This window comes from Python bivittatus, unplaced genomic scaffold, assembly GCF_059951505.1.
Source record: "Python bivittatus isolate LINGU-HERP-01145 unplaced genomic scaffold, Pbiv_v1 ctg000340_np1212, whole genome shotgun sequence".
NCBI classification, from domain to species: domain Eukaryota; kingdom Metazoa; phylum Chordata; class Lepidosauria; order Squamata; family Pythonidae; genus Python; species Python bivittatus.
The window spans coordinates 17,017,949-17,031,505 of record NW_028277056.1 but is presented as its reverse complement, the minus strand read 5'-3'; the positions used below and the strand labels follow the sequence as shown (position 1 = coordinate 17,031,505).

General features: G+C 39.1%; 2 protein-coding genes across 6 annotated transcripts in view; one reads left to right on the top strand and one right to left on the bottom strand.

Moving 5' to 3' along the window:
• AASDHPPT (aminoadipate-semialdehyde dehydrogenase-phosphopantetheinyl transferase) overlaps positions 1–7,068 on the bottom strand; it is a 35,143-nt gene extending 28,075 nt beyond the window's left edge. Inside the window, exons 1-3 of one of the 2 annotated variants that reach the window (XM_088140632.1) lie at positions 6,796–7,068; positions 5,634–5,840; positions 3,127–3,352 (exon numbers count right to left, since the gene is read on the bottom strand). In XM_088140632.1, coding sequence (XP_087996758.1) covers positions 3,127–3,352; positions 5,634–5,825 — 418 coding nt within the window. In that variant the 5' untranslated portion in view covers positions 5,826–5,840; positions 6,796–7,068. Of the gene's footprint in view, positions 1–3,126; positions 3,353–5,633; positions 5,841–6,615; positions 6,634–6,795 lie in introns of those variants that run through there. The other variant, XM_088140633.1, reaches the window with a different exon arrangement.
• Positions 7,069–7,153: 85 nt separating this feature from the next.
• KBTBD3 (kelch repeat and BTB domain containing 3) lies at positions 7,154–13,522 on the top strand. 4 transcript variants are annotated; one of them, XM_007444313.3, is made up of 3 exons: positions 7,154–7,288; positions 11,204–11,445; positions 11,908–13,522. In XM_007444313.3, the coding sequence occupies exons 2-3, from the start codon at positions 11,222–11,224 to the stop codon at positions 13,520–13,522; spliced, it is 1,839 nt and encodes a 612-aa protein (XP_007444375.1). In that variant the 5' UTR covers positions 7,154–7,288; positions 11,204–11,221. The 4 variants fall into 4 exon arrangements, with proteins under 4 accessions (XP_007444375.1, XP_025032757.1, XP_087996752.1 ...); XM_025176989.2 differs by lacking the exon at positions 7,154–7,288 and adding an exon at positions 7,347–7,894; XM_088140626.1 differs by lacking the exon at positions 7,154–7,288 and adding an exon at positions 11,676–11,786 and having other exon boundaries at positions 11,310–11,445.
• Positions 13,523–13,557: the final 35 nt, after the last annotated feature.

Here is a 13,557-nt window from a genome sequence, read left to right as displayed (position 1 = left end):
GGGAGAGGCGGTCCCTCAGATAACCCGGTGCCATGCCATGAAGGGTTTTAAAGGTCAAAACCAGCACCTTGAATTGGACCCGGAAGCAAACCGGCAGCCAATGCAACTCGTGAAGCAGAAGAGCAATATGTGCTCTTCTAGGAACACACATAACTACCCGTGCCACTGCATTCTGAATGTTTATGTGCGTGTGTGTATTTTAATACATTAAAGCACAAATTAAAATGAATAAACCCAAGCCCATGGCTTACCTACTTGGTTTTTGTATGTTTTAATTATTTTCAAATACTTGTGACTCCAAATCAAATTTAATTGCAGCATACCTATTCCATCAACTACTGTTTCAATTGCTGCTTCCTTAAGGCAGGGCAAGGAATAGTAGTGAGAAATACTTGAACATAGCCATCCAACCACAATGGATGTGTGCAAGAAGGCTACAATTGCCACAGCAGCAATGGATATGGTACACAAAATGATGATGGACAGTGAGTCCTGGGCTTTTCCGAAGGAAATGACCTCGTCATCACCAACATGTTTTTCAAAAAGCGCATCAGCCATTTGGTCACCTATGCCACTGGCAACTGCAGTAACCAGATTGATGTGACTTTCCCACTATTATGGACGTAAAGGTCATTCCATCTGATTGCCTCACCCCGCAACACAAGATGATCATTGCTGATATGAAGATCAGTAACATGCAAAGAGTGGAGGCAGTACAATGAGTCCAAGAAAATCAAGTGGTGGAAGCTATGATACCACAAGGCGGCTATCATCAACCGCATCATATTTCCTCCAATCATCACCACAGGCCCGACTGATGCCACATGGACTGCTCTCTGCAAGTCCGTTACCACTACTATGAGAACAACTCTAGGCACTATGAGACCAGGTTGTCATCGAATCGACAAGCAAGTGTGGCTATGGACAGAGCAAGTGCAGCAGAAAGCACGGGAAAAGGAGATGGCCTACAAGAACTGGTATGTGCAGAAGGCCAATGAAAACTGTTAAAAGTACATCACTGCAAGAAGAGCGGCAAAGAAAGCTGTCGCAAAGGCCAAAGCCAATCATTACCAGGATTTATATGAACAACTGGACACAAAGGAAGGTGAGAAAAGCATCTATTGACTAGAGAAAATGTGTGCTAAGGTGGCAAAAGACATTGAATGCTACATGTGCATTAAGGATAAAAATGGATGGCAACTGTAGGATGAGCTTAAAATCCTGAAACACTGGCAGCAGCACTTCGACAAAATCTCTAATGTTGAATTTCCATACCCGCCAATTCCGATGGCTCGGCTAACACTGGCCCAGTCCTGTGCATTACACCTGAAGAAGTTACCAAAGCTATCAGTGGCATGAAGAATCTGAAAGTACCTGGCCCGGACAATCTACCAGTAGACATCTAGAAGCTGAAAGAACTTTGTGGCACAGCAGCTGACTAGCTGACTAACTTCTTCAATGCTATTGTGGCCTCTGGCCACACACCTGCTGACTGGGCTACAAGCATTACAGTTCCCTTCTTCAAGTATAAAGGCGACCTGGCAGACTGTTCCAACTACTGACCAATCTGCCTCCTGTCGCACATAGTGAAAATTTTTGAGCGGATTCTCAATCAGCACCTCCATGACATCAGCACCTCTGTTGAAATCAGTGTCAACCAGTGCAGTTTTGCCAAAGGCTTGAGTACCACCAACACTATCTTTGTGGCTCGCATGCTCATGGAAAAGCATAGAGAAGTCATGACACCTGGCCTTCCTTGACCTAGAAAAAGCTTTTGACTGCATTCTGCATCAGCTGATATGGTACACACTACATGAGCATGGTAGACCCAAGCTACTCATAAAATGAGTCCAGCAGCTGAGTGAGATGTGCTGCCGGCCTTTCTGACAGCTTCCCTGTGAAAGTTGGCATGCACCAAGGTTCAGCATTATCGCCATTGCTGTTCATTGTCATGGATACCATCGTGCAAGATCAGCATCACGGTGTCCCATGGGCCTTGCTCTATACTGAAGATGTCCTGCTCGCAGCTACCACCAGAGAAGAATTGTAGTGCTGTGTTCAGACATGGAACGATCATCTTAACCAATTGGGTTTGTGCTTCAATATTAAGAAGACTGAGTATCTAGAGACCAGCCTGAGCACCTCCACCATCTAGTCAGTGGTGAAGATCTAGTGAAGACAAACTCCTTCCGTTACTTAGGATCTCATCTGCAAACTGACGGTGGCATTAATGGGGAAGTGTGTGTGAGGGTGAATGCAACACGGCTGTGGTGGAAGGAGATAAATGGAGTGCTCTGCCAATTCACTTAAAATCAAAAGTATATAGAATGATGATTCACCCAGTAGCACTATACAGCGCTGAATGTTGGCCAACCACCAAAAGTGCTGAATGCCCTCTACATGCCATGGGTCATTATGTGTCTCCCTTCTTGACCACATCAGCAATGATATAGTCTGGCAGCAGATGGGCATTGCACCAATAACAGAGAAAATACAGGGAAAACGCCTACAGTGGTATGGCCATGTCCTACGAATAGCACCCCACACTGTTGCCTGCACTGCCTATCACTTTAACACCAATGGCAAATGCCCACGCAGAAGACCAAAGCAAAGGTGGCAGGACACAACTGATGACGACATAAAGATCACCCAGTTGGACCAAGTTGCTGTGTTTGACTGCGTGAAATGGCATCGATCTGAAAAGCGGACCTTGCATCTGCAGGACAATGCTAGGAAGAGGAAGACAACTAGAGTATGCCTGGACTGGGATGACAAAAACATGACATAAATAAAAATATGTTAACTGCATGCTCCTTGCAAGCTTCCCCACCACCATGGTATAGGAAGGTGAGGGTTATTTCTACCACTTATTCTTCCTGCCTAAAGGACTACTCACCTCTTCATGCTTCCATGGATTTGTTTACATATTTTTTGGGACCATTTGTCTGCTCTAACCCTAAGATTTAAGCAGTTCTAATAATATGCAGTCAAGTGAAAACAGAACCAATAACTAGCATCATCATTTTTTTTTTTTTTTGGAATGGTGTAATTTAGAATTATTAAGCGGGCAAAAGACCTTCTCATTTCCATCCTAAGGTATGACATAGGTGTATCATGACCCATTACCTGGCATGGTAGTCTTCATGATATCAATGCCAACCTGACAATCAGGTTCAGCAGCAAGTACGGTGTAATTTCCTTGATGAGAAACATTAAAGCTGAAACTGGACTGGGTGCTGCTTAATGCATTTACGAGGACAGGTTTGCCTTTTGAGGTCCTTTGTAACTGTATTTTGTTCCAAGGAATCTTCAGCTTTTCCGCAATCAATTTTCTTATCATCAGACGGCCAGCCTGCAAATTAAAATGAACAAAACAATTCACAATATGTAACTGTTCCATGTAAGTAAAAGAAATGCATTAAAATTTGCTTGAAGAACATTCTGACTACCCCTTATGGAGTAAATGACAATTTAGTTACCCTTCTAAAAGAAAGCAAAACCAATGGATAAATATTGCAACTGCAATATATTTTTACAATTTCTGCACTTCTTCCAAGGAACTTAAGAAGAGGTTGTTCTACTCTTATTGCCACAATAATCTTGTGAAGTAGGCTAGGTTGAGAGAGCAAGATCATACAGAAAGTTTCATGGCAAAATAGAGACTTGAACTTTACTCTTTAAACAATACTAGAGACTTAATTTTTTTTTAAAATTTTGAAAGGTATGAATTCATAATATGTACTGGCTCAATATACTGAATTAAACATTTTGGTAGATCTTTTCATACATTTCCCATATTTTTATATCCATTGGGAATATATTTATTTATGAAATTGACAAATATACTTTACTTATCTACAGATGAATCTAATTTTGCCTGATTCCTGATTACCAGAAACTTAAGTCATTTTTCCCAATATTTCCCAAAATTATAAGTGAAAATATGTTTAATTCTGAATCCCCTCCAACAATGTGAAGAGACAGTTTTACTAATATGTGATAATCTATATTATTTAGAATGATTTCCAGTGATAATCCTTTGGTTTGTGACAAATAGTTTTATAAAGAATTTTTAGCCACAGTCGGTTCTGCTATTCCATTCCTAAATGTATTCCTAAATCTGTTTTCCATATTTCTTATTGGTATTCAAGTTCTTCATTTCAATATTGAGCAATATTTTATAAATTATTGATATTAAAACCATTTGGTTCTTATATACATCACTGGCCTACCAGTTTCAACTTTTAATTTCTTTTGTAAGAAGGGTTCAGATGGGTGAGATACAAGTAGTCCTCATTTAGAGACTGCCTTGTTTAATGATAATTCAAGTTACGACAGTGATGAAAAAGTAACTTTATGACCAATCCTTGTATTTACGACCTTTGCAAGTCTGTAAAGCAAAGGAAAGCTGAAGTAAGGTCATAAATACAGTTGTGGTTTCATTTAGCAACCACTTCGCTGAACAACTGAGTTGCCAGTCCCAATTTTGGTTGCTAAACGAGGACTACCTGTAGTGATAAATAACAAACAGATGGGTACCATATTTTTAGGAAAAATAAAGGAAATTGATAATAAGTATACAGATGCTCTAGTTTAGACATGGCATAAACGACAATGTAAATTTTTCCTGTGTTTCTTGCTATTACTATCTATCTTTCTGCATTTCAGATTCAGTGTGGAGAAAGATTGTGAGGCACAGAAAGCAGGTTTAATTCCCTTGTAGAATGTTTTTAGAGATAAAAACCCTTACAGAGAAAAGATTGTCCCTGCAAGAAACCACTGTTTTTTGGTAGGAATCAGATACTATCAGAACACTAATTTTAAAAAGTGAAATAGTAGAAGCAGGAACTAGGACTTCAATGGAACTTGAAAGCATTTGGCTTTTTTCAGTTTAACTGACTAAAATCAACTTATGTTCATAATGATGAAGTTTATGTGAGCAAGAGAAATATAAAATGCTTACTTTGTCAGCAAATGGTTGACTTTTACTATGTTGAAAAATCTATTTATGATATGTGCCCAGATGCATACTTCTCTATAACATCAAAGTGGATTTTTAAATCAGATTTATTTATCTAATGAATGATTGGCTTCTACATTTCCTGCTTTTATGAAATAAAATATATTGATACATAACGAGCTCGTATATTATCTCCAGAGCTTCAACGCCATCTGTATGGCATAATTTCAGGCTTTTATAGAGACTCAGCTTGCTGTAGTGAAGATTAGATGTTACAAAGTAAGTCACTTAAATCTTAAATGAATACTATACCACTTCAAACAACTCCTCTACTATCAAACCTCTCTTATTGTGTGATTCTGACTGCTAAAAATATGAAGTGCAGCTTTCAGTCAAAATTTCTATGTTATGTACTGGCCAGGGGAAATCAGGGGAGACGTACCAGATGGTTGGTGATGCCATACAAAAGCTGATGGGGAAAGCCTTTAATTTCTAGGTTTCCCTCTCATGCAGCAAGAGCAATGGCTATTGACATGTGGCTTGGCATCCACTGTAGTACTGGATTATGGACATTAGGGATCTTAAACCATACATGCTCAATGCACCTATCACCTATAAAATCTATTTCCAAAGCAAGGGAATGTTTAAAAGGGTAAGTAAACAGATAGTGTACCATAGCAGCTTTGGCATCCCGACCAAAGGCAAACTGTTCAATGCGCTTTTTCTCTTCAGGCTGCACAAGGCGCATGGCTAACAACCATTCCTCACAGCAAGGGGTCCAGGCACGGTATGAAAATGCCCAGCGTACACTCTCCATGGTGAGGCGCTCCAAGGACATCCCGTAAAAAGTGATGCTGTCAAACATACATGTTCAAATCACCTGAAAAAGAAAAGCAAAGTTGACCAAATTCTCGAAGTGTCTGGGTCTGGATTCAAAGACTTAAACGCAGAGAGTACAGCTATTACTTTGATTTATTCTAGCCTCCCTCACAGGGTTATCACAAATGCAAACCTGTGCTTGCAACAGTAAATTTACTTATTTATTAGACTGCACAGTGAGTGTTTTAGAAGCTTAAAGGCAAACAAATTATTACCGCATGAATTTGTATCCCAGAAGGATACAAATGCAATAAATACTTTAATACTTGTATCCAGAAGGATACAAATGCAATGAAAAAGAGTCATAGGGGTACAGGGACCATATCTTCTTGGAAAAAATAAAGGACAAACCTGAAAAGGGGCAAATCTGAAAGAAGTTCATAAGGATTAAAAAAATAATGGCTTTGTTTACAACTTTGCTTTACAAAGTAAAACTCAAGAGCAACGCCAAGAAAATAATTAATTAAATAAATCTAAGGGAAAGCTGTCTGAAATAAATAAGTGTCCTTTATTTATTTAGGACGCATGGTCACCGTACATGGGGGAATAATACACCCATGTTGGTATAAAGAAACAGGTAAGCAGATAGATAATGCGAGGCGGGAAATGTGCCTACGAAGTTGGCCCTTCGAAGAACAAGATGTCAGGGGTAGTCCGGGTCCTACAGGATCTCTTCTAATTTGCTCTTAGCGTTGCTTAGAAAAGGGGCCTGGCCAATTTGGTGGCACAAGGATGAGAGGCGCTGGATGAGGGAGGGGATAACAGGTCCTCCACACCTGAGCAGGTAAAGGAGTCTTCTTCCCAGGACACTAAGGCAGCCAATCATCGGGCTGCTCAGAATGACGCATAGGAGGTCCCCCCAATCGCAACCAGGCTTACTTGCACGGAAACGTGCGGGGGGGCCGCGGGGGGCGGAAAAGAAAGGGAGGAGGTGCCACGCGCGAGCTCCCACTTACCACGAGCCCCTTCTCTACTGTTGAATCTGATGCCGGAGAGGGAGGGCGGAGACGCAAAATGCGACGACCAATCGGGCGTAGGGTACCGCCGCCTGGAGAACGGAACTAGCCAACCAGCGCTTGGCCGCAAGCCAAGATATCTGCATGCATAGAGTTAGAAATAGAAAGATAACTGCTTCCATGGCGAACTCCTGATCAGCATTGTGCTACCGTCCTGTAACAGGGAAAGATAGGCTTTAGCAAGAAGGACACAGAAGAGTTAACGGGGTTGCTGAGGATAAACTCTAAAGGGAAATGCAACCTTGCGCTCAATAGCATTGCTTTCTTTGCGGATTTGGGAGAAGGCGGGATTTAAGGAGGGATTGACGTGTACGGGCACGAATCACAATGCAAGAGTTGTTTGACTGGCAGGAGGGAAGCCAATGGACGAACGACGGTGGGTTTTATGCAGCGGATGTAGCAGATGTTCTTGCAGCTCCTGGGGTGGGCGCAGGTAGGTAAAAGTGACGCGATACAGCAAAGAACAAAGGACTGGGGGAGGGGCTTCTCTGGTTTATAGCGAATTCATTCTCGCAAAAGATGCTACGCTTGTGGAGCTCGTATCGGCCTAGCAGCCGCTTCTCTTCCGAATAGGATCGATCGAAGAAAAGAACGACCCTGTAGGTAAAGCATCAGGGGCCATATCGAGCATGCGCGCGCCCTTGAGCATGCGCAGAACAACTACTAAGCACATACGCCACCTGGGCGTGCCCTGGAGAGTGGAATCGGTTAAAAAAATGCAGCCCGGGGAGGGAGAAGATTTGAGTGCGTTTTTAGGATTCGATTACAGTGTGAAAGAATTCTTTCACTTCTTAGGCCTGCTTCATAGGTGATGCTGATCCACGTAAAATTAGACGAAATTTTATAGGACCCTATATTGTGCTATGCCAACATAATGAGCCACAAGTATTAGGCGAGAAACCGGGAGACGGAACTCGAAACCGCTTTCGAAATTTTGCCAAGAACGCTGCGGAGTCTTGCCCAGGCAGTCGCTAGGAGTCAGCATTGGCTTGAAGGCGCACACGCACAAAAAGAGCCAATCACATCACAAGTTGCTATTGTGAGTTGTGCAAACCTAGCTTTATTTCCAGAGGAATTAAGTAGGAAATCAACTAGAAAGTCTTGCAGCACCCCCCCCCCGCCATCTGGTGCCTTCCTGAAGTGTTGGAATTATAATTTCCGGAATTCCCAGCGTGCAGGGGATTCTTGGAGTTTTAGTCCTGAGAAATCTGAAGGTAGCAGATTTAGGAAGATTGCTTTGGGCATTACCCTCCTGCAGCCTCTCCACCCATCACCTCATCTGCTAGGCTGATCCCTCTTTTAAAGCTAGATTTCCAGGAAGGATTGGAATAGGCCTAGCAGGTAGAAGGGGAAAGAACCAGACTTTCTTGTTGTTCAAAGCAGTAGCTCAGGTACCAGAGTGGAGGAGGCCACCAGCTTAAATTGGCATATAGCAGCTACCTCCTAGAGGTTCATTAACACTGCCACTTATGGAATTATTGGTGAAGTGTTTTCATGGCAAAAATCACGTTGGCACTCTAATAACCACTTAAGGATGCCTGAGGTATAGGCTGGGGATCAGATGAAAACAATGTAATAGGTACATTGCAGGAAAAAAATATGAACATGTTCTGTTAGATGGTACTTTTTTGGTTGAATCTAGGATTGCGGGCCAGGTGAAGGTGGTAATTCTGGGTGTAAGCCCCAAGATAAAACTATTTTTTTTTAAAGAAGTAAAGAATAATCCTCAGCACCCACCCCAAGTGTTAACTACAGTCTCCCAAAGGATTGAGTAGCATTTAATTAAATAGACCATTCAGGGAATGGAGTTCTCCCAAATACCTCATAAATCCGCAAGTGTATAATTGTGTTATTTTATCATTGGCATGTCATCATTACAAGAATGACATAAATTAGTTCAATAATATAAACATACTGGGTTAAAAAAAAAAAGTCTCATCCAGACAAATTTGCCTGCAATGGATTTTTCTGGAATTTGGGGGACTGCTCTGTTAGATTTATGATATGTTCTATCATAAAATTTATCCATTGCATTCAGTCAACTGCATTAAGGTCTACTAAATTAAACTTTCACTGTATTTCTTTGGTTAGGAAAATGGATAGCAGAAGTCTTAAATTTATTATTTTGTGTGTGTGTGTATGTGGTACCCAAGTAATTAGAATTGACACTCTTTCAGTCCATGACACTAGAGCTAATAGTCTTGTTTGTTTGTTTGACCATTCACAAATATTTTGGGAGTAAATTCTACCTTGTTTTGTTTCATTGGATTACCATACCCCTGTGGGCTTCTGCAATTAAGCAGCATTTCTTGCAGAGTAGAAGTTCTCTGTCTCTAGAATGCCTCCAAGAACCAGCTTGATTTCAAGATCGTGCTGTTTCTTAAAGTAATTCTCAAATGCAAAATACTGTGTCTTGCTTATGCCTAGTACATTAATCCTGCTTTTGTGAATTCATATCTTAGGATATCAACAAAATTTTGTGACTCTGGAAACAAGTGACCAACAGCTCTGTAGTTGAGTTATTTATGAAGGAAGCTTTTAGTCCTATGCTATTTGCTTTTAACACACAAGAGAGTACTTTACTGCAATAACTATGAGTCATCAGCACAGAAGGTATAGCTTTTATTTGTTTAGCTGCACGTCCCAATAAGAAGCTCAAAAGGTATCAATATGTCCTGCTAGATTCTGGTACATTTCCATAGCTTCCATAGCTCACTAATGAAAAGACTTTTGCCTGATAAACGAGACTTAAAAAGAGTTTTGCTTTCATTAAATATATTATTAATATATATTTACTCTGCTATAATGATGAAAATCGTAGATCTAGTACAAAGAGAAAGGTTCAGTGAACAACTGAAATATTCAAGGACTACTTTTATTATTACTTACTCAGGGCCACATTTTTGTCTCTACTTGGTTCTTCCTATGAATAGGTACAGCTAAGCTACCAGGAATTTAAAGTTTAATATGTATATGTGTTTGAACGTAGCGTCTTGGTTTTTTGCTTCAATGATCCAGAATTGAAGATCAAGGTTATTGATTTTGTAATTGCTGTTTTATTTAAGAGCAACAAGCTATGATCTGTGGTTTAGATGAGAAGCCAAATTTTACTGATTTGAGGAGTCAAATGGGAACAAATCATATAACATGAGCACCAAGTCATAATTCTCTAAATTTCTAACATATCATTTTTGTGAGCATCTGGTCAATATTTTACTTGTAAACCTACTTTTTTAAAACATCTATGTCCCATTTTTTTCCTCTCAACTTAGTACAAAACCACAGAAACCAGTGCATTTCCATTTTTCTAAGTCTCTCATCTTGCAGTTTTTACTCATTCCTGTAGCATGGAATGTTTTTAGCTTCCCCCAGACTCCCAGTGTATTGAGATTAAGATATAGATAATTTATTGGTTATTTAACTGCCACCATCTGGAGAAAATCAGCAGCAACTCTCTCTAAATCCAGACACAAAAGAATATAGTGACCTGGTTTGGATGTTACATAAGTTCATGTTATTTAATACTAAATAAACCACAGACATTTGTTTAATTGCAGGAAGGGCTAAATCATGCAACATGTATGTTTATTCAGCAGTTCAGAATTTTGGTTGAATACTGTCTGAACCATTACACTGAGGCAGTCATTCTTGGGTTAGATTTGGATAGGGCTTGAATGCTGCCACAAAGAAGTGGGAAAAGGCCATAAAGATCTAATATTTAGAACTCAATATTGGTTCTGAAAATATATGAAGAAGCTAAAATCAGACCGTAGAGATGATTTTCCGGATATTTAGCTGTTTGCAGAGAAACACTGAAGTTCTATTCCTGTTCATCCTAACCTGAAAGGAACCCCACTGAATTCAATGGAGTTTACTTCTTAATAGTAGTAAATAGGATTATGTTTTTTAGCTATTGTCCTTACAGCAATGTGTTTGTTGGTATATGTGTAAGGGCTGCTTAAAATCATGCAACTCATAAAGCAATGCAGATATTTCAGTATCAGTGAGGTACAGTGCAATTCGCTATGGCATTCAAGTTAAAAACATTTTAATTTCAGCACGGAATCCCTTCTTTGCATCTATAATTTTATCCCTGGATTAACAATATAGACAAAGCCTGGTTACTAGTGAAATTAGATTTTCCATCTTTAACTGAAATTATTTAAAATATGAATACACTAATTATACGAATACACTAATTCATATAGACAGCCACTCCTCTATACATCAGAATCATGAAATAATCTTTTTTTATTCTCAGTAATTTGTTATGAAAATAGTAATATTTTTATTTGTAATGTGTTATATTATTTTGTTAGTTTGTAATGTGTAATATGTCTCTCAACAGTAAAAGATTAAAGAAGCCATGGACAACCAATATAATTCCATTAGCACCCCAATTTGCAATGGAATTTCAGCTCATGAGAAGAGAATCAGCTCTTTGGTGGCTGAAGATCATGGTCAGAGAATCTTAACCGTACTGCAAAGCTTCAGAGCTCAAAACATATTTTTTGACTTTAAAATACTTGTAAAAGATGAAGCAATCCCCTGCCATCGTTGTGTACTAGCAGCATGTAGTGACTTTTTCAGGTAAATCTATTTCTATTTCCAACTTGGCTCCTATGCACATGAATGTTTTTAAAATTTGCTAAAAACCACAGAATCAGCCCATGCAATTCAAAATGTAGAATTCTTTGACATTGACTTTTAAAAATTAAATGAAGTTGCATAATTATGTAGAAATCAAGAATTCAGTCAGTTAGCTGAAAAATGGCAGGCATTTTAAAATGATCTGTTCATTTTCTGCAATCTTATACCAGGCTATTTAGAAGCCCCATTGAATTCAAATGGACTTCCCGCATATGCCTGTGGAGGATTGTGCCTTCATTGTTAAGATAACATGGTGCTTATACTACATAAAATATCAGCAAGTATGTATACTGAGAATGGTACTGTTTATCTTATTTGAGTTCTGAGATATTTTTTCCTGATTGAAATTGTATGGATATTGGTGATGACAAAACATGTTAATCTTCTATATTTTAATTACAGAGCCATGTTTGAAGTTAACATGAAAGAAAGAGATGATGGGAGTGTTACGATAAGTAATTTAACACCCAAGGCAGTGAAAGCTTTTCTAGATTATGCTTATACTGGAAAAACTGAGATAACAAATGATAATGTGGAAATGTTCTTTCAGCTGTCCTCTTTTCTTCAAGTTTCACTTCTTTCAAAAGCTTGCAGTGACTTTCTAATTAAGAATATTGATCTTGTTAACTGTTTGCAACTATTATCCATTTCCGAAAGTTATGGCTCCACCAAGTTGTTTGAGCATACACTTGAGTATGCACAGCACCATTTTTATTTGGTTCTCCAGTCAAATGATTTCTTGGAAATGAATTTTGAGATACTGCAAAAATGTATAGAAGCTGATGAGTTGAACATTCCAGATGAAGAATCTGTGTTGAAAGCTGTCTTTTGGTGGACAAAACATGACTTAGAAACAAGGCATAAATATCTTCTTCATTTGATGAAAAAGATCAGGTTACATCAATTACCTGAAAAGACATTACAGGATATTTTGCACTCTGAGGAACAGTTACTTAAAAGCACTAATTGCTTAGTAATAATCAATGAAGCGATTAAAAATGTGCAGAGTTTCAGTGGGCTCTTCCCAGATCCTCGCCCATCAACAACAGAAAAATACATACTGGTTCACAAAACTGAAGAAAATAGAGTTCATCAACATACATTTTGCTATAATATTAAAACTGATCAGTGGAAAGAACTGACACATATACATATATTTGATCTACCTGGATCAAGTTTATCTAGTTATGGTGAAAAAATATTTATAACTGGTGGATGTGAAGGTAACTGTTTCCGGACTATTAGACTTCATATTGCTGAAACATTTCATGATGCCACAGATCAAACTTGGTGTTACTCCCCAGCAAATGATAGCTTCTCATTAGTATCTGCTATGAAGAAGCCAAGGACAATGCATACATCTGTTGTGACCTTAAATCATTTGTTTGTAATAGGAGGGAAGACAAGGGCATCTCAGGATATCAAAAGCCTTTTGGATGTTGAGGCATATAATCCTCTGTCTAGAGAATGGAAATCTGTGAGTCCATTACCAAGGGGCATCTACTACCCAGAAGCAAGTGCCTGTCACAATATAATTTATGTGCTTGGTTCTGAAGTTGAAATTACAGATGCCTTTAATCCATCTCTTGATTGCTTCTTTAAATATAATGCTGCAACAGATCAGTGGTCAGAGTTAGTAGCAGAATTTGGGCAGTTCTTTCATGCAACCTTAATCAAAGCTGTTCCAGTGAACTGCACTTTGTACATTTGTGATCTTTCTACTTACAAAGTTTATAGCTTTTGTCCAGAGACCTGTGTCTGGAAAGGAGAAGGCTCTTTTGAGTGTGCTGGTTTTAATGCAGGGGCAGTTGGAATAGAAGATAAAATATACATTCTTGGTGGAGATTATGCTCCTGATGAAATAACTGATGAAGTACAGGTCTACCATAGCAGTAGATCTGAATGGGAAGAAGTTGCACCTATGCCAAGAGCCCTTACTGAGTTCCATTGTCAGGTGATTCAGTTTAACAAATATAGGGATCCATGGTTGCAAAAGCCATGTGACAAAAAATTATAAATAAGTACCTAATTTCCCATATGTACAGTATTTAT

Coding starts and splice junctions, on each gene's coding strand:
- KBTBD3 (XM_007444313.3), top strand. CDS start 11,222: ATGGACAACCAATATAATTCCATTAGCACCCCAATTTGCAATGGAATT. Junction 11,446..11,907: donor GCATGTAGTGACTTTTTCAG/GTAAATCTATTT, acceptor TTTTAATTACAG/AGCCATGTTTGAAGTTAACA.